Source organism: Ranitomeya variabilis, chromosome 8, assembly GCF_051348905.1.
Source record: "Ranitomeya variabilis isolate aRanVar5 chromosome 8, aRanVar5.hap1, whole genome shotgun sequence".
NCBI classification, from domain to species: domain Eukaryota; kingdom Metazoa; phylum Chordata; class Amphibia; order Anura; family Dendrobatidae; genus Ranitomeya; species Ranitomeya variabilis.
In genome coordinates, this window is record NC_135239.1 from 189,336,644 (window position 1) to 189,359,032 (window position 22,389).

The 22,389-nt window shown below is 39.7% G+C and overlaps 1 protein-coding gene across 1 annotated transcript; it reads right to left on the minus strand.

Annotated features, from left to right (window-relative positions):
- Positions 1 to 15,360: 15,360 nt before the first annotated feature.
- On the minus strand, positions 15,361 to 18,034 carry HESX1 (HESX homeobox 1). The gene is made up of 4 exons (XM_077277432.1): positions 17,850 to 18,034; positions 17,426 to 17,622; positions 16,244 to 16,345; positions 15,361 to 15,459 (listed from the first exon to the last, which is right to left on the minus strand). The coding sequence occupies exons 1-4, from the start codon at positions 18,007 to 18,009 to the stop codon at positions 15,361 to 15,363; spliced, it is 558 nt and encodes a 185-aa protein (XP_077133547.1). The 5' UTR covers positions 18,010 to 18,034.
- Positions 18,035 to 22,389: the final 4,355 nt, after the last annotated feature.

Below are 22,389 nucleotides of genomic sequence, written 5' to 3' on the forward strand. Positions count from 1 at the left end.
GGGGGAAAAAAAAAAAAAAAAAAAAAAAAAAAAAATTTCCCTTCAACACTTCTTTTTCTCCTGCTTCAGCCCAAACAATTAACACTTTGCGGGCCGGTCAAACTGTCATGATCTCAATGGCAAGAGAACATAGCATAAGCATATATAGGAACTAGCTCTTGGAAGATGGGAACTGAGCTGACCATGAACTAAACCTAACGCACAACTAGCAGTGGCCGGGTAGCATGCCTACGTTGATTCTAGATGCCCAGCCCAGCCGGAGGACTAAATAAAGCTAGCAGAGGAAAATATTAGTCCTAGCTCACCTCTAGAGAAATACCCCGAAAGGAGACAGAGGCCCCCCACATGTATTGGCGGTGAGTTGAGATGAAATAACAAACGTAGTATGAAAATAGGTTTAGCAAATTTGAGGTCCACTTACTACATAGCAGAAGACAGAAAGGACACTTTCATGGTCAGCTGAAAACCCTATCAAAAAACACCATCCAGAAATTACTTTAAAACTCTGGCATTAACTCATAACACCAGAGTGGCAATTCCCGTTCACAAGAGCTTTCCAGACACAGTAACGAAACTACAGCTGTGAACTGGAACAAAATGCAAAAACAAACATGGACAAAAGTCCAACTTATCTAGTAGTTGTCTAGGAGCAGGAACAAGCACAGAGAGGCTTCTGATAACATTGTTGACCGGCAAGCAACTAACAGAGCAGCAAGGTTATATAGCGACTCCCACATCTTGATGGGAACAGGTGAACAGAGAAGATGAAGACACCAGTTCAATTCCACCAGTAGCCACCGGGGGAGCCCAGAATCCAAATTCACAACACACCTCAGTTCTTTGGTCAGGCTGGTGTGCCAGGGCTGTCTGTTGATTTTGCGAGCTTTGGTATGTGTAAGTGGGGCAGCAGATTTCAAAGCTGCAGCTATTGTGGTGTTATATAGAGCGGCAGCGTCATCCGCATTGTGTAAGGAACTTATGTCTGTGAGAGGGAGGAGGGATTCAGAGAATTAATGTAGGTCAAGATGTTTAAGATTTCTGCGAGGGTGTGAAAGTTTGTGGGGTGGGGATTGTAGACATGGAGTGGAGAGGGAAGAGAATGTGAGAAGGTTGTGGTCAGAGAGAGGAAGAGGTGAGTTAGAGAGGTTAGATAGGGAGCAGAGGCGGGTGAAGATGAGGTCCAGTGTGTGACCACCTTTGTGAGTGGCTGCAGAATACCATTGAGTGAGGCCAAAGGAGGAAGTGAGAGATAGAAGTTTAGTGGCAGCTGAGAGGGAAGTGTCAATGGGGATGTTGAAGTCGCCCATGATGATAGTGGGGATGTCCGCGGAAAGGAAATGAAGTAGCCAGGTGGTGAAGTGGTCAAAGAAGGTGGTGGCTGGCGGTAAATGACAGCCAGTTGGAGGTTGGAGGGAGAGTAGATGCGCATAGAGTGCACCTCAAAGGAAGGGAGGGTAACAGAGGGTGGCAGTGGGATTGGGGTGAAGGAGCAGTTATCTGACAGGAGAAAACCTCCACCATGTTTGCTGCTGGGGCGGGGTGTGTGAGAAAGGTGGAAGCTACCGTAAGAGAGTGCAGCAGGGGAGGCTGTGTCAGAAGAGGTGAGCCAGGTTTCGGTGATGGCGAGGAATGAAAGTTTGGTAGTAGCAAAAAGATCATGGATGTAGGAGAGCTTGTTGCAGACAGAGCGAGCGTTCCACAGAGCTCCTGTTAGTGGGACTGGGGAAGCGGGGGCTGGGTGAATGGGTATAATTTTAGAGAGGTTACGGAAGTTTGTGCTAGAGCATGGATGGGAGGTAGAAATGACTGTGGGAATGTGGTGAGGAGGACCAGGATTTGGAGAGATATCACCAGCAGTGAGAAGGAGCAGAGAAAGTGTTAGCAGGTGGGAGCAGGAGAGGGCATGACGGGGCTGTCTGTGTTTGGAGGCAGAGGATTGTAGGTTAAGGAACAGTTCTGAGGAGGAGGTGAGATGGATGGGGAGGATTGAAGCAGAGATAAACAGTTCCTTACTTGGTGTGGGGATTAGGGGAGGTAGCATAAAGTGAAGGATTATAGGAGTGAGAGTGAAAATAAACAGAAACATTGTTTACAGTGGCTGGCCAGTTACCTTCAGTTCCCTTCAGGTTCAATTCAGGTTTTAATTCTACTGTAATCTTCACACTTTTAGGACACACTTCTAGGAATCACACTGCAGACTAAAGTCATGCAGACTTTAGCTATGCAATATATGTAAAACTAAGTGCGTTCAGGTGTGAAGCAGAGAGGAGTGGTCTCTGTTCATCTTGGTCAGAGAAATAAGAGAGGACCAGATGCATACAATCAAGCATTGAGTAAACAAGGTCATAAATAACATGGGTGGGTTAAAGATGGGGTTAGCTGAAAGGCATACCATGAGAATGCTAGGAGCAGAGAGAAGTCTGTGTGCAAAGCTGGGTGATGTACTATGTGCACTTCATAGACAGACAGCAGGAGAGCTGGGTGGATGAACATACCTGTCGGAAGAATAGAGATGCTTGTTAGAGTGCGATGGTGGCAGGTAGCAGGGCACAGTCTGTATACATCTTTCAGGTTTTAATTCTACTGTAATCTTCACACTTTTAGGACACACTTCTAGGAATCACACGCACATAAGGCTATGTTCACACGTGGTGTTTTTGCTGTACTTTTTTTTCTGCAGCAGAACCTGCTCTCTTGGCAGTGAAGAAGCTGCAGAAAAAAACAGGTTTTGCTTGGTTTTTCTTACTTTTTTTGTGCTTTTTTTTTTTGCTGCGTTTTTGCCGTGCTACATTCTTCTCTTGTGCATGCTGAGTATTAATTAGACTCTAATTAATTAGAGCATACGCAGATGGTATACCCTTGAAGCATTGCTTTTGGGGGACAATACTTTGGAGAGCACTATAAGGGCTGATGCAGACATCCGTGCAAATTGATCTGATCTCGGACCATAATGTACGGATCGGCTGCGTGTCTCCCGACCCGACCGTGACTGCCTCCTAGAAATATATGAAGCTGTAGTGCTTCCGTTGGGAAACCCACGGCCAGATTTTGCATTGTGGTCCCAGATCGAACCGATTTGCACAAACATCTACATGAGACCTAACAGGCTCGGACTGGTCCACGGGTCAACTGGAGAATCCTCCGGTAGGCCACCTTCTAGTGAGCAGTGATCTTACACTTGATTCACAATTTGCAGAAAAAAAAAGTATCATCTAATCATTCATTAAAAGAGCTAGCCAAATTAATATTACATAGAAACAAAAGTAAATTTGTGTCCTTGGGTCAGGTCATTATTATATGTAGCTGAACAGTGCGCCCTAAGAATCAATCTTACTGGTAGGCCATTGCCAGCCCAGTCCGGCACTTTGCATTACCAATGTGGACTCTTTGCCGCCATACGGCCCCTCGCACACAGCTCTGCCATGTACTGTAATGATTTAAAGATTATAATCAATGGTCGAAAAATAAATATATATATTATGCTATACATTATACTAACAATTAAGTTTCTTCCCCCCCAAAGGACAAAGCAAGAATAACAAACATAATGGACCAATCTTTTATACACATATTTTATATAATTCCTGGAACCATAGAAAATTGCTGAGACTTCAAATACTCCTTTCCCTGATGTTGAGTGCGAGAGAAGATTGCAGTGCCTACAGTCTAAGATAAATGAATGGTCTGGCTTTAGTCAAACATATTAAGTAATTAGGGGAACGAGTGGTAGGGGATAAATTAAGAAATCAAATTCATCAGGCAGGATTATGCATGGAAGCTCAGATAGCAAGAATGTTTGATTAACCCTTTAACAACATGTCCTCCCTCCCATGGAACTTGTGGGGCCTTTTTGTTCTGAAATGACAAGGACAGTACAGGAGTAAAGATAACATTTGTGCCCTGATCTCACAATCTAAAGCTGCCCATACGCATTGATGTCATTGACATACACGGATGACTGGTTGGATTTTGCCGAATTGCAGCATACCTCTCCATTACTTTTGGACCACGTGCCTGTAAATATACAACGTTCGCTATCACACACAAGTATAAACAAAGAAAACCTAAAAAGAAAATGACAATATTCAATAAATTCCAATCCAATCTTACTTTCTTATATAGAATCATTGAGATGTCGGCATTACGTCTCGATAATGCTCCCATCTCATGCAGTGAAGATATTTAGGTAGATAATTTTTTCCCTGCCCAATAGTGCAACCTGGGGCTCACTGTTAGAGTCTCTGCCTTCCATAAGAAAAAGTAGAAGAAAATGAATCCATACTGTTCATTATATGCTAAAATTTGCTTTCCTGTCCTTTATATGAAATGTTATAGGGAAACTAGTGCCATGGCTGATTCTATTGTTGAGATTAGTAATAATTTGTATCCCTGACAAAAGTGTCAGACATGGATACCCAAGGTTTTATTAAAAGATTAATCCAACACAAAGGAATTTTTTTTCCATGTTTCTTCTAATGGGACTATAAGGCCAGTGCCCTGCTGAATGGAAACCATAGGCACCACATGTGTCCATTGAAAACAGCAGGCTACTGGCCTTTTTTTTTTACATACAAAGTGAACCGATTTTCCCTATGATATATACAAGGACCTTACAGACTTTTAGGTGTATGCTTCCATTGACATTACTTAGTCTGTGATTTTCCAAAAATGTGGTCTCTTCTGCTGGGAACCTACACCTAGAGCTAGAGGTCAGAGAAAACTCTTCTAAATTACGCAGGAGTAAGCAGATCCTACCAGTCTGCCGCCAGTAATCTACCAAGATCAAGTGGGATTTTTTTTTTTCAAGCCAGAGGACTCCAGGTAATAGCAGGTGATTAGCAAAAGTGAGACTTAAGCTGTTTCCATTTTGCATTTCAGTGTTACACTTGCAAATCTGTAGAAAAATCAAATTATAAAAATATCACGGTATAGTTATAAAAGAACGCTGTCTGATAAAATCAAAGGGGACTTTTGTACCAGTTTATTTTACATTAGAAAATTGCAAATTTTGTCAAAGCCATTTTTGTCCCCCAAGAAAGGTGTCTTTTTGCTACTTTCGAAACTTTTTTGAAAACTTTGACAGAAGTTAGATTGATGAATAAGGTCTTTTTCTCACTTCATTAGGGACAGAGAATAAAAAAACAAGTAAAACCACTCTAGACATAAGTGTTCTTTGTAATGATGCCCCAAATTTATCAAACATCGTGAGACAAGCGAAACTGACTGCAAAAATATCCCTCATAACGAATTGCCCCAAAGTCCATACAAAATAACTAATTTATTATATAGGCCTATAAATAGAGGTTCAAAATAAACGTTTTTTTTCAGCCTGAGTTTGCAGTATCTTAGGAAAAATACAGGCTGATAGTAATCTTGAACAAATATATACAGGAACACCCTATCTTCTTCATAAGTTTTTTTTCCAACCATACAAAGCAACAGCATATTGCTCAAATACCGCATGCCAATGGTTCCTCATGGGTGGGGCTCTAACTGCCAGGATTGCTATGAATCCTCAAAAGGAAGATTTCCCTTAAATCGAGCTTTGTGTCATCGTGGGTGCCTAAGAGTACCTTTGTGCAGGTAAACTCTCAAAGGTGTATTTTTGTTTTGGAGATCAGTTGGACCTCCAAAATGTTATGGCTAGAGTTGAGCAAAATAATTCACTTCTGCATCCGACATCCTCAGCCCGGCATTATGGATGCCTTTTGTGTTTACAAGATTCCCAAATGTGCCATGACACTATGATGACACGAGGACTCATAAGTGCAAAGATGTTGGCCACCAAAAATACGATTGCCATGGAGGATATGGCTAGACGCTGGACTAGGGCACCTCTGGTTATGTCATGTCCTAGTGATATGTAATTTCATCAGGTTAGAAAACTTCTTTACCTAGAGCCTAAAGGGTATTTTTGGATTATGTGTTTGCTTAGTTTTCAATTCTATCGTCTTGTTCTTTCCCCAAAACCAACTTGGCCGATGGTTCCGAAATTCATAACTAGATGATGATGGATACCAGGGACCATATCTCCTTGGGGTATTGTCAAAATCAAACTAACTGTTGGTAACAAAAAGTCAGATAATAACATGAGTGAAGACCTCCATCACAAAGACTCGATTATTCCTCAAAGGGGCACTAACCCTGGCCCCAATGACACCAATATCTGGGGCAGTCTAGTTCTTCCAAAACTGGAAGTTCATAAGCCCTACATAAAATGTCCCCCAAAAAAATCACAGTTAATCTCCAGATTCACACAACATGATTTCCACTCCCTATTACTTAGGTAAGTTTTATCTTTTAATAATTTATAATTATTGTATGTTTTGTACAATTTTATTGGGACCTAAGATAAAACGTTTCTCCTTGTGGAGAGTGACAAGCCAATCCTGGCATGTCAGAATGAGGAGACTTATAAGCTATACATGCTCCTCTGGGAAATTAGATATATACAATTGTATTAAATGATACAATGGAATCAAGATATGTTTGAGATAGGTGCGTGCAAGTATGAGAACGAAAACATTGGAGAATTGGCTTTCCATTAGGACACATGGACTAGCAAGCAATTTATTACACTGGGGATTATTGATAAATTGATGATCCTCCTTCCTTAATTGGCATCTAAGCACTAGAGATGGCTAATTGTGTTTTTTTTATCCCTCCTTAGTGAGGTTCTTTGTCATTCTGCCTCTACGAGGGACACATTAGCCAGATTTTGGCAATTGCCAGTTAATAGTGAGATACTCAAGCTGATTTTCTCCGACTGGATTAGTTAGATCCTCCACTATTGTACAAGTGTTTTTCCCAGCATTAAGGTGAACAATGGATAGGGAATTACCTTAAAACGAGTGACTCAGGACAGTGGATCCCTCACACAGTAGACACAAAATTTAATTGTATCTTCTGCATTTGACAAAAGTGAGGACTCAATGCAGTTTATTCAATGGCTAATCCATACATAGCCGATACTTTTCTGTTACTTCTGTTGAGAGTATCTTGTTCCCATCCTTCTTCGTACTTGGGCAATTTGAAAAGAAAACAAACACTGATTTGATTAGAATTTGTTTATAAAAGTATTTTCCTATTTATAAAGTAATGGCATATCGATAGAACACAGAATTTGTTTTTTTTTGTTTTGTTTTTTTCTTACAAAGTGGTGCAATTGCAGTAAGGACCACCAAGGGGGAAGGGGAATGGGCAGTTATAACTGATATATATTCGACATAACCTACGTCCACCATCTTTCAGCCCCATGTGACAGCAATCTATAATGCTGCACATATGACTCCAATTCACATCGCAAAGCAAAAAAAAATACCTTTATTATACTTGCCTATGAGGTGGTCCGGTCTGATGGACGTAACCGGTCTTGATCCGGTGTCTCTTCTCTCCTTGCGATGCCAACTCTCTTCTTGCTTCGTGTAGAAGATGCATTCTAAATCATCAAAACAGTGTGCCCCTTCGCACTCCTGCGCAGTCGCACTTCCCTCTGCCCTGTAGATGTGCATGCGCCGGGAAAAGGTAAAAAGAGCGCCGGCTCACTGCAGTACTTTGCCCTGCCCTTAGCAGGGCAAAAATATGGTGCCAGGTACCCTTGAAATTTTTCCATAAGTTTTTGCCAAATATCTACAAATTACACTACTAACATGCCATGATACTAGGTGTCCCTACATGCAGGGGCATTACAACAATAGATGCAGGGGCTGCAATCGCACCTGTGCATGGAGCCTTGGGGGTCCCCAAAATCCCATTGGCCTATGTAGAAAAACCAATTCTATTAAAGTCTTGCAATAATTGGGGGTCCCATTTGAGCTTTTACATTGGGACTCATGAGCTTAAAGTTATACCATAGACTACATGAGTACACCATTGGGGTAGAGCAGGGATGTCAAACTCAAATACAGAGAGGGCCAAAATTACAAACTTGTACAAAGTTGTCAGACAACTTTTGATATATATTAACAGTCATCCACAAAGTATAATGGGTCTCACATTGTCCACTATACAGTATAATGGGCCCCACATAGTCCTCCATACAGTATAATGGGCTCCACATAGTCCTCCATACAGTATAATGGGCCCCACATAGTCCCCCTATACAATATAATGGGCCCCACATAGTTCCCCATACAGTATAATGGGCCTCACGTAGTCTTCCATACAGTATAATGGGCCCCATATAGTTATCCATACAGAATAATGGGCCCCACATAGTCCTCCATACAGTATAATGAGCCCCACATAGTCATCCATACAGAATAATGGACCCCATATAGTCTTCCATACAGTATAATGAGCCCCACATAGTTATCCATACAGAATAATGGGCCCCACATAGTCCTTCATACAGTATAATGGGCCCCACATAGTCTTCCATACAGTATAATGAGCCCCACATAGTTATCCATACAGAATAATGGGCCACACATAGTCCTTCATACAGTATAATGGGCCCCACATAGTCCCCTATACAATATAATGGGCCCCACGTAGTTCCCCATACAGTATAATGGGCACCTCGTAGTCCTCCATACAGTTTAAAGGTCTCACATAGTCCTCCATACAGTGTATTAGGGGGTCGGTGCCGGTGTTGCGGGCAAAATATAATTACCCTGCAGGCTAGTTTTGGCCTGCGGAACAGAATTTGACATATGTGGGCTAGAGGGTTACTAGAACAATACAAAAAAAGTAAATCTCTTAAATGATTTTTAGACCACAACTGGGATTTTTTTTGTTCTGCAAATCAACAATTTTGAAAAGCTGCAAGAATGCAACATAGCTCCTTTACCAGCTAGGAGATCTATCGTCTTTATTTACTTCTGTTTAGGGGCTTTGTGGTATACAACAGCTGCAGGCTTATGCTGGTAACTAAGATGAAGAGTCGGCAGCTGGTGCTGCGTTAATTGTTACAGCCTGTTTACACATAATACTGTATTGTGTGACCTCTTTTGCTTGTTTGTGTCAGTCCTTTCTTGTAATCCTCTGTGTTTTTGATGATAAAGATAATGATTTCTGTAAGTCCAAAGTAAAACGGTTCTTTATCCAATAAAATATGAGCAGCAACAGTTGAATGTGCTCGAAACGCGTGAGACTCTATGGGCTCATTAATATGTTTTAAAGTATACCAATAAAGAAGTGAGGATGTTTTTATTAGTGGTGTTGAAATTCGTACATTTTCCCACAATGTCACATTATTAAATGATTCCGCTGAAAGCTGAAATTTACAACAGGGAGTAAAATGTGACAAGTCATGTGAGCCGCACAAAAATGTCACTGTTGGCGTTATCAATTTTTAGCCGTGTGGGCTTGAAAGATGGTAAGTAGGAATCGATAAAAATATATTATCTTGTAATTGTCAAGTAACTTGTACTTCCTTACCACATGTGTGTAATAAAGGCAATGCTATTATTTGCTTCGATGTAAGGAGGGTATGGCCGGGCATTGGCTGACAAGTACATAATGTTTATGGGCAAGATAGTGGTGGGCAGGCGAGAGCTTTGATTCTGTTAGGTTATTGATATGGCATTTTGGGGAAAAAAGGAGACAGAGGAGCTCCATGTGTGATATTGGTGGGGGTAAGGTAGAGGATTTGGGACTCAAGGGAGCCGATCACTGAATAAGGTTGTGAAAATTGTAAACAAAACACTGCATGAGGCTTGGAAACTGATGTGGACGTGGCTGCTGCTTTTACCTATTAATCCTGACAAGGTTGATAGAAGAGACAGCTGAAAGACAACGTGTTGAAGGCACTGCCAAGTCTAGAAGAAACAGTTGACCAGGAGTCTGAAGAAAGGGAACTTTATTGGCAACGCGTTTCGGAGTTGTTCTAACTCTGAGGTCTAGAAAAAAATACCAAAAGTCAGAGGCTTCAGTGTTTCCAAGGTATCCAAGTACGTAAGTCCCTAAGGACCCTAAGTTGCTGGATGCCTTGGGAACAACGATGTCTTTGACTTTCGGTTTCTCTTCTAGATTGCAACGTTAGAACAAGTCCGAAACGCATTGTCAATAAAATCTCCAGGTCACCTGCTTCTTCTGGACTTGGCAGTGCGTCTTTCTGCTGTCTCTTCTATTATGACATTTTTGGAATATATTACTGAGATTTGTAAGACTGGTGACGAAATATGTAATATCTATCTCCAGTTATGAACTACTTCCTTTCCTTCCTTTCCAGTTAGTTGTGTAGATTCACTACATTGGGTCCCTCATTATAATACCAGGCAAACTTGGGAGAAATTTTACCAAACTTTAATGGAGAAAGATATAAGGCTTTATTCACATGTCAGTGTTTGTCATCTGAATCCATGTGTTGCCACAGAACACGGACACATTATATTCTGTGATTCTATTCACATTTTTTTTTTTCTCACCGATGGTCCACATACGAAAAATAGACATATTTCCTTCTCTGATCCATTTTGCAGACCAAACTGGTCCAATCAAGGAAATGGTTCATTGCCAAAAAGAAAACAACGGACAGCACGTGGCATCCACGTAATGTCCATTTCTTACTGACTCCATGTTAGGAGACTATTAGAAAACCATTCAAAACTTTTTTATTTTTTGCATTCAAGGAAAGTGGATGACACGCAGATTGTAAAAGAGGACATGTTGACCAAATAATAGATGAAAAACTTGAGGGATCTAAAATAAAGAAGTTGGAAAACCATTTTCTTGAGGAGTAAGTGTAAAGAATCAGTAAGATGGACTGTAACAATCCCTTAACAAATTAACTAATTATGAAAAGCACATACTAGTGCCCCAATCGCAGCACTAGTAAAGCATCAAACTAATCGCCATGCAGAGGACAGCGACATCACTGCTTCTGTCAATGCTAAAACCTATTAGCAAGAAAACAGGATTTGGGAAAATTTGGGAATTGACAAAGTAACAAGAAAGCAACGACCATGTTTATCTCTGCTCCCCAGCACTGAGTGATGCGGACCTTTGCCGGAATGAGCCGTTGGCATCTTGCCCTGAGGATGTTTACAGAACTAATTGGACAATGTTCCAGAATTGTCATTGACATTTCTGAGAACAAATTATGATGTTAAGGCAAAGGGGAGCGGACCACCGAGGAGCGAGGCCGGGATGTCACACCTCATACAAAAAAACATGGAAATGTGCGAAGAATTTGTAATAGGGTTTTTATGGTCAATAGTTCCAAAATGAAAAGTTACTTGACTTATTAATTGTTCTATCAACATAGATGATGCTTTTCATTTAGATGTGCAGCACAAATGCTCCCGTCAGTAAGAATGTGCATTGTGTGTGATGTCATGGCTCTGTATGATGTATGGACAAACTTCATGGGATACACCAATTCTTGCAAGTTACCTCGATTGGTAGTTAATGGGACACCTGTATGTATGATGTGGCAATGGGTTAAAGAATGATTATAAGCTTCATAAATTATCATCTACCCATGCATATCCCAGGAGGGATTGAATGAAGCAGCTGATCAGGCATATTCCCTGCTGCGCCATTTAAAGTCTATGGTACCGACCAAGATAGCCAAATGCAATGTTGCCTCTTGACTATTTACGTATCCTCAGTTCCATAAAGACTAAGAATAAAGCTTGACCAGCTGCTCCATTCAGTAATTCCTGCAGCCAGGAATAGTCCAGCAAAGGAAGAAGAGAGACACTATTCCTTCGTCTTGGCGCCCTGTGGGAGTTGGAGTGGTGGCACCCAACCAATCTAGCAATTATGCCCTTTCCGGTTGATAGGTCGATCATTTGTGTAGACGGAAACAACAACCAACTCATAAACGAAAAACAACTTGAGTGGCGCTACGTATTACAGGGTAATTATCTCAGCTGCGAATAAAACAATCTCCACCATTGATTGTATGTGTATTAAATGAGTCTAAAAGTTGGATATGGATTATATCCGTATTCGCGCTTATAAAAACCCGAGGAAAGTGCAATTGGAAACTTGCGCTGGACTACAGTCTGTGCTGGATTACTTCATAAATGAAAAATGCAGGGTGGCATGTAAAGGTAACTCCAAATTTAATAAATAGTGATAAAAGTCTTACCCTGCACCAATGTTCAAACCGGCAAAAAGATGCTTGATTGCAGACTAAGTTCCTCACGCTAAGCGGAGTGCTTGGTTGTCGACTATATGTATAGTATTTCCAGCAGCGGTTGGCAGCGTTATGCTGAAGGATAGTAGATCACTGGTTCTGTTCGCATGCGATGGCTGTCTCGGCCGATGGCAGCCCACCACTGCGTTCAGCTTACACTGGCGGCGGCTGTCATTCGTGAGTGCAGGTAAATGTTACTCTAGATACGCGAGGTGAAAGCGACGCTACGAAAGGACCTGCTTTCCGCTGTGAGTAACGTGACCGCCCGCGTGAGTGAAATGTGTACTACGGATGGCGGTAGGGACCACAATAGTTCAACGCGTTTCGGAGACGTCTGTCTCCTTCCTCATTTCACTCACGCGGGCGGTCACGTTACTCACAGCGGAAAGCAGGTCCTTTCGTAGCGTCGCTTTCACCTCGCGTATCTAGAGTAACATTTACCTGCACTCACGAATGACAGCCGCCGCCAGTGTAAGCTGAACGCAGTGGTGGGCTGCCATCGGCCGAGACAGCCATCGCATGCGGACAGAACCAGTGATTTACTATCCTTCAGCATAACGCTGCCAACCGCTGCTGGAAATACTATACATATAGTCGACAACCAAGCACTCCGCTTAGCGTGAGGAACTTAGTCTGCAATCAAGCATCTTTTTGCCGGTTTGAACATTGGTGCAGGGTAAGACTTTTATCACTATTTATTAAATTTGGAGTTACCTTTACATGCCACCCTGCATTTTTCATTTATGAAGTAATCCAGCACAGACTGTAGTCCAGCGCAAGTTTCCAATTGCACTTTCCTCGGGTTTTTATAAGCGCGAATACGGATATAATCCATATCCAACTTTTAGACTCATTTAACAACCAACTCATAACGACATAGCCACAGGAAGAGACAAATGCTGGACATGTAAAAGCAGACTTTTATGGGAAAAAATGCCAATTATCTGCTGGAGGACAATACGAACCTGCCTATTGTGACTATATCGGACTACATGATCCAAGCAAAAAGTCCATCAGTGAAGATGACAACAAATAGGAATAGTTAAATATAGCAGAAGAGAACTAAACTATATTTTTTATTAAGTATGGTTAAAAGAGCTTAGCTCAAAAGAAACCATGAAACAATAAAGTATGTATAAAATATAAAGTGCTCAGTGGTGTCAGTGTCAGTATTAAAAGGTAACAATCTCACCCAATTCTTGTAGAGGATCCAAGAGCAGGTCCCAGGTCAGGAGAACATGGACAGAGGGGTAGTAGTGAAGAACCTAAAAACCCCTGTCGTGCCCAGTATGACTCCCGCTCATCCAGGATATCTCTGTACTTGGCCGCATTCATGTTTCCTTCAATGACAACCAGTCTTCCGGTCCCTGCAGATGAAAAACACCCCCCCTCATAGCATGATGCTGCCACCACTATGTTTTACTGTTGGGATTGTATTGGGCAGGTGATGAGCAGTGCCTGGTTTTCTCCACACATACCGCTTAGAATTATCACCAAAAAGGTTTATGTTTGTCTCATCAGACCAGAGAATCTTATTTCTCATAGTCTGGGAGTCCTTAATGTATTTATTTATCAAACTCTATGAGGGCTTTCATATGTGTTGCACTGAGGAGAGACTTCCATCGGGTCACTCTGCCATAAAGGCGCGACTGGTGGAGGGCTGTAGTGATAGTTGACTTTGTGGAAGTTTCTCCCATCTCCCTACTGCATCTCTGGAACTCAGCCACAGTGATCTAAGGGTTCTACTTTACCTCTCTCACCAAGGCTCTTCTCCCACGATTGCTCAGTTTGGCTGGATGGCCAGGTCTAGGAAGACTTCTGGTGGTCCCAAACTTCTTCCATTTAAGGATTATGGAGGCCACTGTGCTCTTAGGAACCTTGAGTACTGCAGAAATTCTGTTGTAACCTTGGCCAGTTCTGTGCCTTGCCACAATTCTGTCTCTGAGCTCCTTGGCCAGTTCCTTTGACCTCATGATACTCATTTGGTCTGACATGCACTGTGAGCTGTGAGGTCTTAAATAGACAGGTGTGCGCCTTTCCAAATCAAGTCCTATCAGTTTAACTACACACGGCTGGACTCCAATGAAGGAGTAGAACCATCTCAAGGAGGATCACAAGGAAATGGACAGCATGTGACTTAAATATGAGTGTCTGAGCAAAGAGTCTGAATACTTATGACCATGTGATATTTCAGTTTTTCTTTTTTGAGTCTGAATACTTTCCATACCCACTGTATTATATGCTAGATTTTAACTATAATTTCTGAGCATAAAAATAAAACTCTGTGTCTGGTTGAAGAATTTATTGCGGTTTACGCAGCGAGTGATTTTCCTCATGAATTCCAGGTGGATTTTTTTTATCTAGCATATGGCAAAGACTTGGTAAAATCTCATCTACTTTATTGGCACCATAATAAGCTATGTACTTTCTGCCGGTAAAATGTGGACAAAAAATATCCACCTATGTAAATATACCCTAAAAGTAGAAGAAAAGGGCCAGTCATGTGTATTGAAGGACCACTGTGCCATTAAATGGTCCTCGATGGGCCTTTTTCTGATGATCGGTGGGGGCTTTTCCTTAGGACTGGCCATCAATGCTTTTGCCATCAGGAAAAAATGAATGTGTCGTAGATGTGCGCCCAATATCCCAAGGGTATATGGTTTAGGGCAACAGTCTCAGCTACTAAAGCAAATGACATAGTAATAATAGGTGATTATTGACTATAGTTTTTGGAGGACTTGGTTTTGCTTTTTTTTTATTTTTTGTGTAGAAATTTGAGAAACACAAATAATGGTCACTTGTATTTTTTTGACTACTCTTATTTAATTAATTGTGAAATATTATGTACGGTAATTATACCAGACCCATTTTTGTACTCCTTTAACATTTCTGGATCACAACCCCTTTACAGACCGATATCCATTCCTTCTACTAAGAGACAGGTTACTTTACCTGCATATATCACGTAATACACAGCAATTATTCAAGCAATAATTAAAAAAAAATATTTATTAAAATTAATAAAACAAATTATATTTACAAAAAGTGCGAATTCTAGTACAAAATATTTACATTAGACTCATTCAACATGACCAATGCAGTATTTCAGGACAAAACTAAATATGTTGGGTCCTTGGATTAGTGCAAAATATAACTATTTCCCCCAAATCGTCATATGTCCAATAGTTAAACAGAGACATTACATATTTGTTTGCATTTTTGTTATATTTGATGTTACACTATTGTTACAGTAATATCTGGTGTAAAAACCATTATTCTTGGATTTGTGGAGTAAGTGATTCTTTCACAATTAGGAACTGTGACTCCCGGTGGCATCTCTTCAACTTGGCGCGACGGTTTTGAAACCAAATCTAAAATTTAGTGAAAAAAAGTGAAAATATATAAATATCAGATAATATGCAATTTGCTTGCTTTGATCGGGACATAATACAAAATCATATAAAAACTTTCCAAAACTTTAATTACCATTTGAATCATTATTAATAAAGAAAGTATGAGCAGACTTTTAAGAAACTAGTGACATCTCAACTAATCCCTAAAATCAGATGTTGGGAGAAATGAGGAGAGGGCATGTTAAACTTCAGTATGTCCAATCCTTTGTTCATCAAGATTGTTTCATTGTATCTTGTTTCCCTCTCGACCATAAGTTGGTGGGGAGCTCAGGATTATAGCTAGCAGGGGAACAAATATTTACACCAAAGATGTATTATCTGAAACTCAAACTTGCATGAAACTCATGGTAAACGTATAACATTCGCCATGTGCTAAAATATTATTTTTTTCCCCTGACATTAACATTTAAGTAAAATTTTGGCTTCCATAAATCCTTTTCCAAATGTTACATAAATCAATTAAAAAGTATATTAGAAAAAAAAATCTGAAATTTGATGTACAATGTATTTCATGTTAATAATTAATTTTACAGTTTTTATATAAATAGGATATAATTCTAAAATGTTATATGGATAAAAAATGTCGTCAGTTTAAGAGATTAATAGTTTATGTAAAGTATATTTTGTGATGTGATATATGTAGGCGTGAGATTCTTTCGAGTGAGGGGGTTAAATAATGAATTAGCAATCATAATCCAAAATTTGGAGAAATCACATGCAATGGAAGGTGGCAAGGTTTTACCTGGATTCTGTCTTCATCTAAAGACAACTTGTTAGCAAGATCCTCTCTGACATCTATACCTGGATACGAATTGACTTGGAAAACATTCTCCAAAATGTCAATCTGAAAAGTAAATTTAATTATTTATGTCTTTGAGTGAAAAAAAGTAAGTGATATTTAGATAAATCAATAATACAAGATACATAGATGATAGATAATAGATAGATAGATAGATAGATAGATAATAGATAGATAGATAGATAGATAGATAGATAGATAGATAGATATGGGATAAATAGATAATAGATATGAGAGATAGATAGGTAGATAAATAATAGATAATAGACAGCTAAATAATAAATAATAGTTGATAAAAAGATATGAAATAAATAGATAATAGATATGAGATAGATAGATGATAGATGGATAGATAGATAGATAGATAGATAGATGCATAGATGATAGAGAATAGATAGATAATACAGAAGATAGATAATATAAATGAGATAGATAATAGATAGATAAATAATAGATAGATGATAGATAATAGATAGATAATCGATCGATAGTAGATAGAAGATAGATGGATAGATAATAGATAGATACATAATTATCTATCTATCTATCTATCTATCTTTTATCTATCTTCTATCTATTATTTATCTATTATCTATCATCTACTATCTATTATCTATCTATCTATTATCTATCTATTTTATCTATCCATCATCTATTATCTACATACCTATCTATCATCTATTATAATAGATGATAGATAGGTAGGTAGAAAATAGATAATAGATAGATAGTAGATAGATAAATAACAGATAAATAGATAATAGATAGATAGACAGACAGATAGATAGATAAATAGATAGATAATAGATAGCTAGATAATAGATAGATGGATAGATAATAGATAGATAGATAGATAGATAGATAGATAATAAATAGATAGATGGATGGATAGATAATAGATAGATAGATAGATAGATAGATAATAAATAGATAGATGGATGGATAGATAATAGATAGATAGATAGATAGATAGATAGATAGATAATAAATAGATAGATGGATGGATAGATAGATGGATGGATAGATAATAGATAGATAGATAGATAGATAGATAATAGATAGATAGATAGATAGATAGATAGATAGATAGATAATAGACAGATAGATAGATAGATAGATACTTACTTGGCTTCTAGTGAATGCGGTTCTGGGTCTCCTTCCCCGATACCAGCTGAGTTCTCTTTTATAAGTCACGCGTTCACTTGTTGGGCAGCACTTTCCATAGATGACATCCTGTTCCTTTTCTATATGTTCCGCGGGTTGCGGTTGTAGAGGTATTTCATAGCTGATGATAGGTAGTCGCCAACAATGTGTACCGACCTCTAAAACAAAACACACATGTCACTAATTGATTATGTAGATTTGATATGAGAACGCACCAAAGTTCCTTTTTTTAAATTCACTTATTTTTTCTTTGTTTTGGAATTGTGTAAGTGCGGATCTGGCACCTGCTCAATAACATTTACCCCAGAACTGATGTAACTTCTGATAATCATTGACAACAATGAGATACAGAACATGGGGGGCTCGTGCACATGGGTGGTCCTACCTCTGCTGCAGTAGTTATCCATCCAGGGCCTATAGTGTCTTATGGAAGTTGGGTTCAGGTCCCTTTTTTTGTCCAATCCAAGGATGCTTTCGATGGAAAACGAAGAGCTTGTGGGTTTGTTGTCTGCGAGACAGGACCCTTTCTGGAGCTCGGCCGGCATCCTTGGGCTTCTCTCATACAAAGATACAGTTGTCTTGAGTTTGGTCTCCATGTAGATCCAACAACACCAGAATGTCTGTGGTGGAGTCTTGAGGCCCTCCTTATAGCCGTGTTAACAAGGGGGGCCGGATTTACAACCTAATTAATTAAAATCTTTCATTAGAAAGTCTTAGCATCTCAATGAAGACTCTCCCACCAAGAGGCAAGAGGAGTTAATTGTTTATTTGTTTGGCAAGTAATTAGCAGCTAATGGGGACACTAGGGTGGGAGTCACCTAGAGGGACAGTGTTATCTCTCCTGGCCAGAAGATCTCTACTTTCTCTGGCTGATGAGCAGAATTTTAACTCTTCTTTTATTTGAAATCATCAATGTATAAAATTCTATTTTTTCTTCTCAAATTTTCAATTTCACGGACACCACTCGTTTCCAGCAAGATGTATTGTCGAGAGCCACTCAAGTAATAAGTAATCTTATTTAGATTATATTTTATTTTTTCTTTCCGGGGCGGAAAAAAAAAAAGAAAGAAAGCTCTTAATGCTATTAGGCTAATCCCGCTGAAAATGCAGCATTTATTTCATATGATTATTTAGTGGTGACTGTGGTCTGTAAAGGGGAACAATAGCTTTCGGCACAGGGCACATTACTGCACGCTGGCAATGTTGTTCAAATAATTGTTTTTTAAGGACCCGGATTAACAAAGCGGGGCGGTAGCACCTTGTATTTTAAATAATAATACGGTCATTTATTTACCAATTGCCACTTTTAATTCAGGTGGATTGGATTCGGGATGTTAACCAATTAGCATTTAGTTACTCTTAATACATTGTGATTGTTAGTCCTAATCATGTTGTTTTTTGATTTTTTTTTTTTAAATAGTTCCCGGTTATTTATTTTTTATTTTTTTGTACTTACTATTGCAAAATAGTAAAATATCAGAAGTTTCAAGGGAAGTTTAAAAATAAATATATTTTTATTTATTTTGTTACATATTTCATTTTATACTCCTTTCTATTGATTTTGGTCACATTTTTTTAAAAAATTGAAAAAATAAGGAAGAAAAGTCAGCTCACCTCATTGTAGGAATACAGATGAGAGGTCCCGCACAGATGGCCTGGAGCAAGGCAAAATCTTCAATATTCAATATGAAAGAGATTGGAAATCCAGCGAGGTATATGTGGTCAAATTCAGAAAAAAACTTTATTATAAAAAAATGAATAAAATTCCAAAACAAAGATGGAGTCACCAGCGGCACACTGACCAACGTGTTTCGGCTAAGGAGCCTTATTCATGGTAGTCATTTAAAAAAATGGTACCTGTAAAGCTGAACTTTATGAGCCCCTTAAACGCTATGAATTTTCATATAATCAAATGTATTTTTGGAAATCCCAAGTAGCTAAAATAAAAATATTTAAAATATGGTAACAGTCTTAAAAAAAAAAAAAAAGAAACTGCTTTGATCAGGGTGGACTGCTGATTTTTATTGGTCAGTCTGTAATATCAGATGACCATGCCGGTGATTTATGCCTTGACCCTGTACACACAACATCATAGTGCCAAGTATACGAGCCCACCTTTAGATAACCCCATCAGATTTGAAGGGTTACAATGCTGGGCAGAGTGCTTCTGCCCCTTTGATTTGATGAATCACAGGGGGGTCTCGGCACCAGGACCCCACCGATCAAAACTGACTTTTCAAAAATGTTATGGAAGTTCTGTTACTTTTTAAGTGTATGAAAAATATTTGTATTTTCCTACACTGGGAACGTTATTAGGGCTTGTTCACAAGTTTCATTTTTACCACGGTTTTTTTAAAGCTCATTTTTTACAGAAAAAAAAACAGTGAGTTATAATACCAGCAAAATGAATGAAATTTCTTAAATCTCATGCACATGAAACTTATTTTTTCCTTGCAGATTTGAACCATCAAAGCATTTCTCCCAATCTGTAAAATGTCCACGTTTTCATAATTTTTGCAGTGCATCCATCCAAATAAATGGGCAAAAAATGCTTGTGAAAATGCATGTAAGGCCGGCCTCACACTCAGCGTATGTAAATACGGTCCGTTTTTTACGGCCGTAATACGCAGAAAAGTCCCAAAAATAGTGGTCCGTATGTCATCCGTAGTCAGGGTGTGTCAGCGTATTTTGCGCATGGCATCCTCCGTATGTAATCCGTATGGCATCCGTACTGCGATATTTTCTCGCAGGCTTGCAAAACCGACATCTAATGGATTTATGTGCTCAAATGTTCGTTAAAACATATATACAGTATATATATATATATATGTATATGTCATTGAGACACATATATATATATTCTGTATTTAGATTTCATTCAGCGCGATATATGTGAAAAGCCGGTATTTCAATTGCCGGCTTCTCATTTCTCCTTCCCAAACCCGACATGATATGAGACATGGTTTACATACAGTAAACCATCTCATATCCCCTTTTTTTGCATATTCCACACTACTAATGTTAGTAGTGTGTATGTGCAAAATTTGGGTGCTGTAGCTGCTAAAATAAAGGGTTAAATGGCGGAAAAAAATGGCGTGGGCTCCCACGCAATTTTCTCTGCCAGAGTGGTAAAGCCAGTGACTGAGGGCAGATATTAATAGCCAGGAGAGGGTCCATGGTTATTGGCCCCCCCCCGGCTACAAACATCTGCCCCCAGCCACCCCAGAAAAGGCACATCTGGAAGATGCGCCTATTCTGGCACTTGGCCACTCTCTTGCCACTCCCGTGTAGCGGTGGGATATGGGGTAATGAAGGGTTAATGTCACCTTGCTATTGTAAGGTGACATTAAGCCAGATTAATAATGGAGAGGCGTCAATTATGACACCTATCCATTATTAATCCAATTGTATGAAAGGATTAAAAAAACACACACACACACATTATTAAAAAGTATTTTAATGAAATAAACACACAGGTTGTTTTAATATTTTATTGCTCTCTCAATCCACCTGAAGACCCTCGCTCTGTAAAATAATAAACCAACAATATACATACCTTCTGTTGATCTGTCGCGCCCCACGAAGTAAATCCATCTGAAGGGGTTAAATCATTTTACAGGCAGGAGCTGCGCTAAAGCACTTGCTCGTGCCTGTAAACCCCGGGTACTGAAAGGAAAGCTGGGTGATCTGTACTTACATTGAGTCGCGGTGAGGCGCCCTCTGCTGGATGAACTCATGAACTGGAGCCTTGGAAAAGTTCCCACGCTCGAGTTCATATGAGGATATCCAGCAGAGGGCGCATCACCGCGACTCAATGTAAGTACAGATCACCCAGCTTTCCTTTAAGTACACGGGGTTTACAGGCACGAGCAAGTGCTTTAGCACAGCTCCTGCCTGTAAAATGATTTAACCCCTTCAGATGGATTTACTTCGTGGGACGTGACAGATCAACAGAAGGTATGAATATTGTTGGTTTATTATTTTGCAGAGCGAGGGTCTTCAGGTGGATTGAGAGAGCAATAAAATATTAAAACAACCTATGTGCTTATTTAATTAAAATACTTTTCAATAATGTGTGTGTTTTTTTTAACCCTTTCATACAATTGGATTAATAATGGATAGGTGACATAATTGACGCCCCTCCATTATTAATCTGGCTTAATGTCACCTTACAATAGCAAGGTGACATTAACCCTTCATTACCCCATATCCCACTGCTACACGGGAGTGGGAAGAGAGTGGCCAAGTGCCAGAATAGGCGCATCTTCCAGATGTGCCTTTTCTGGGGTGGCTGGGGGCAGATGTTTGTAGCCAGGGGGGGCCAATAACCATGGACCCTCTCCTGGCTATTAATATCTGCCCTCAGTCACTGGCTTTACCACTCTGGCGGAGAAAATTGCGCGGGAGCCCACGCCAATTTTTTCCGCCATTTAACCCTTTATTTTAGCAGCTGCAGCACCCAAATTTTGCACATACACACTACTAACATTAGTAGTGTGGAATATGCAAAAAAAAGGGGATATGAGATGGTTTACTGTATGTAAACCATGTCTCATATCCTGTCGGGTTTGTGAAGGAGAAATTAAAAGCCGGCAATTGAATTACCGGCTTTTCACTAACACCGCTGCGTTTTTCTCGCAAGTCACACTGCTGGTCCGTGTGTAATCCGTATTTTTCTCGCCCCCATAGACTTTCATTGGCGATTTTTTTGCGCAATACGGTGATAAACGCAGCATGCTGTGATTTTCTACGGCCGTACAAGACCGTATATTACGGATGCGTAATATACAGCAGATAGGAGCTGGGCCATAGAGATTCATTGGGCCGTGTGTTATGCGAATTTTATGGACTTAGTTTATGCGCTCATACGTCCGTAAAGCTCGCTAGTGTGAGGCCGGCCTTAAAGTGTGTAAAAAAATGCATGT

Coding starts and splice junctions, on each gene's coding strand:
- HESX1 (XM_077277432.1), bottom strand. CDS start 18,009: ATGCCGGCCGAGCTCCAGAAAGGGTCCTGTCTCGCAGACAACAAACCC. Junction 17,623..17,849: donor GGATAACTACTGCAGCAGAG/GTAGGACCACCC, acceptor GTTTTGTTTTAG/AGGTCGGTACACATTGTTGG. Junction 15,460..16,243: donor TAGATGAAGACAGAATCCAG/GTAAAACCTTGC, acceptor ACTAAATTTTAG/ATTTGGTTTCAAAACCGTCG.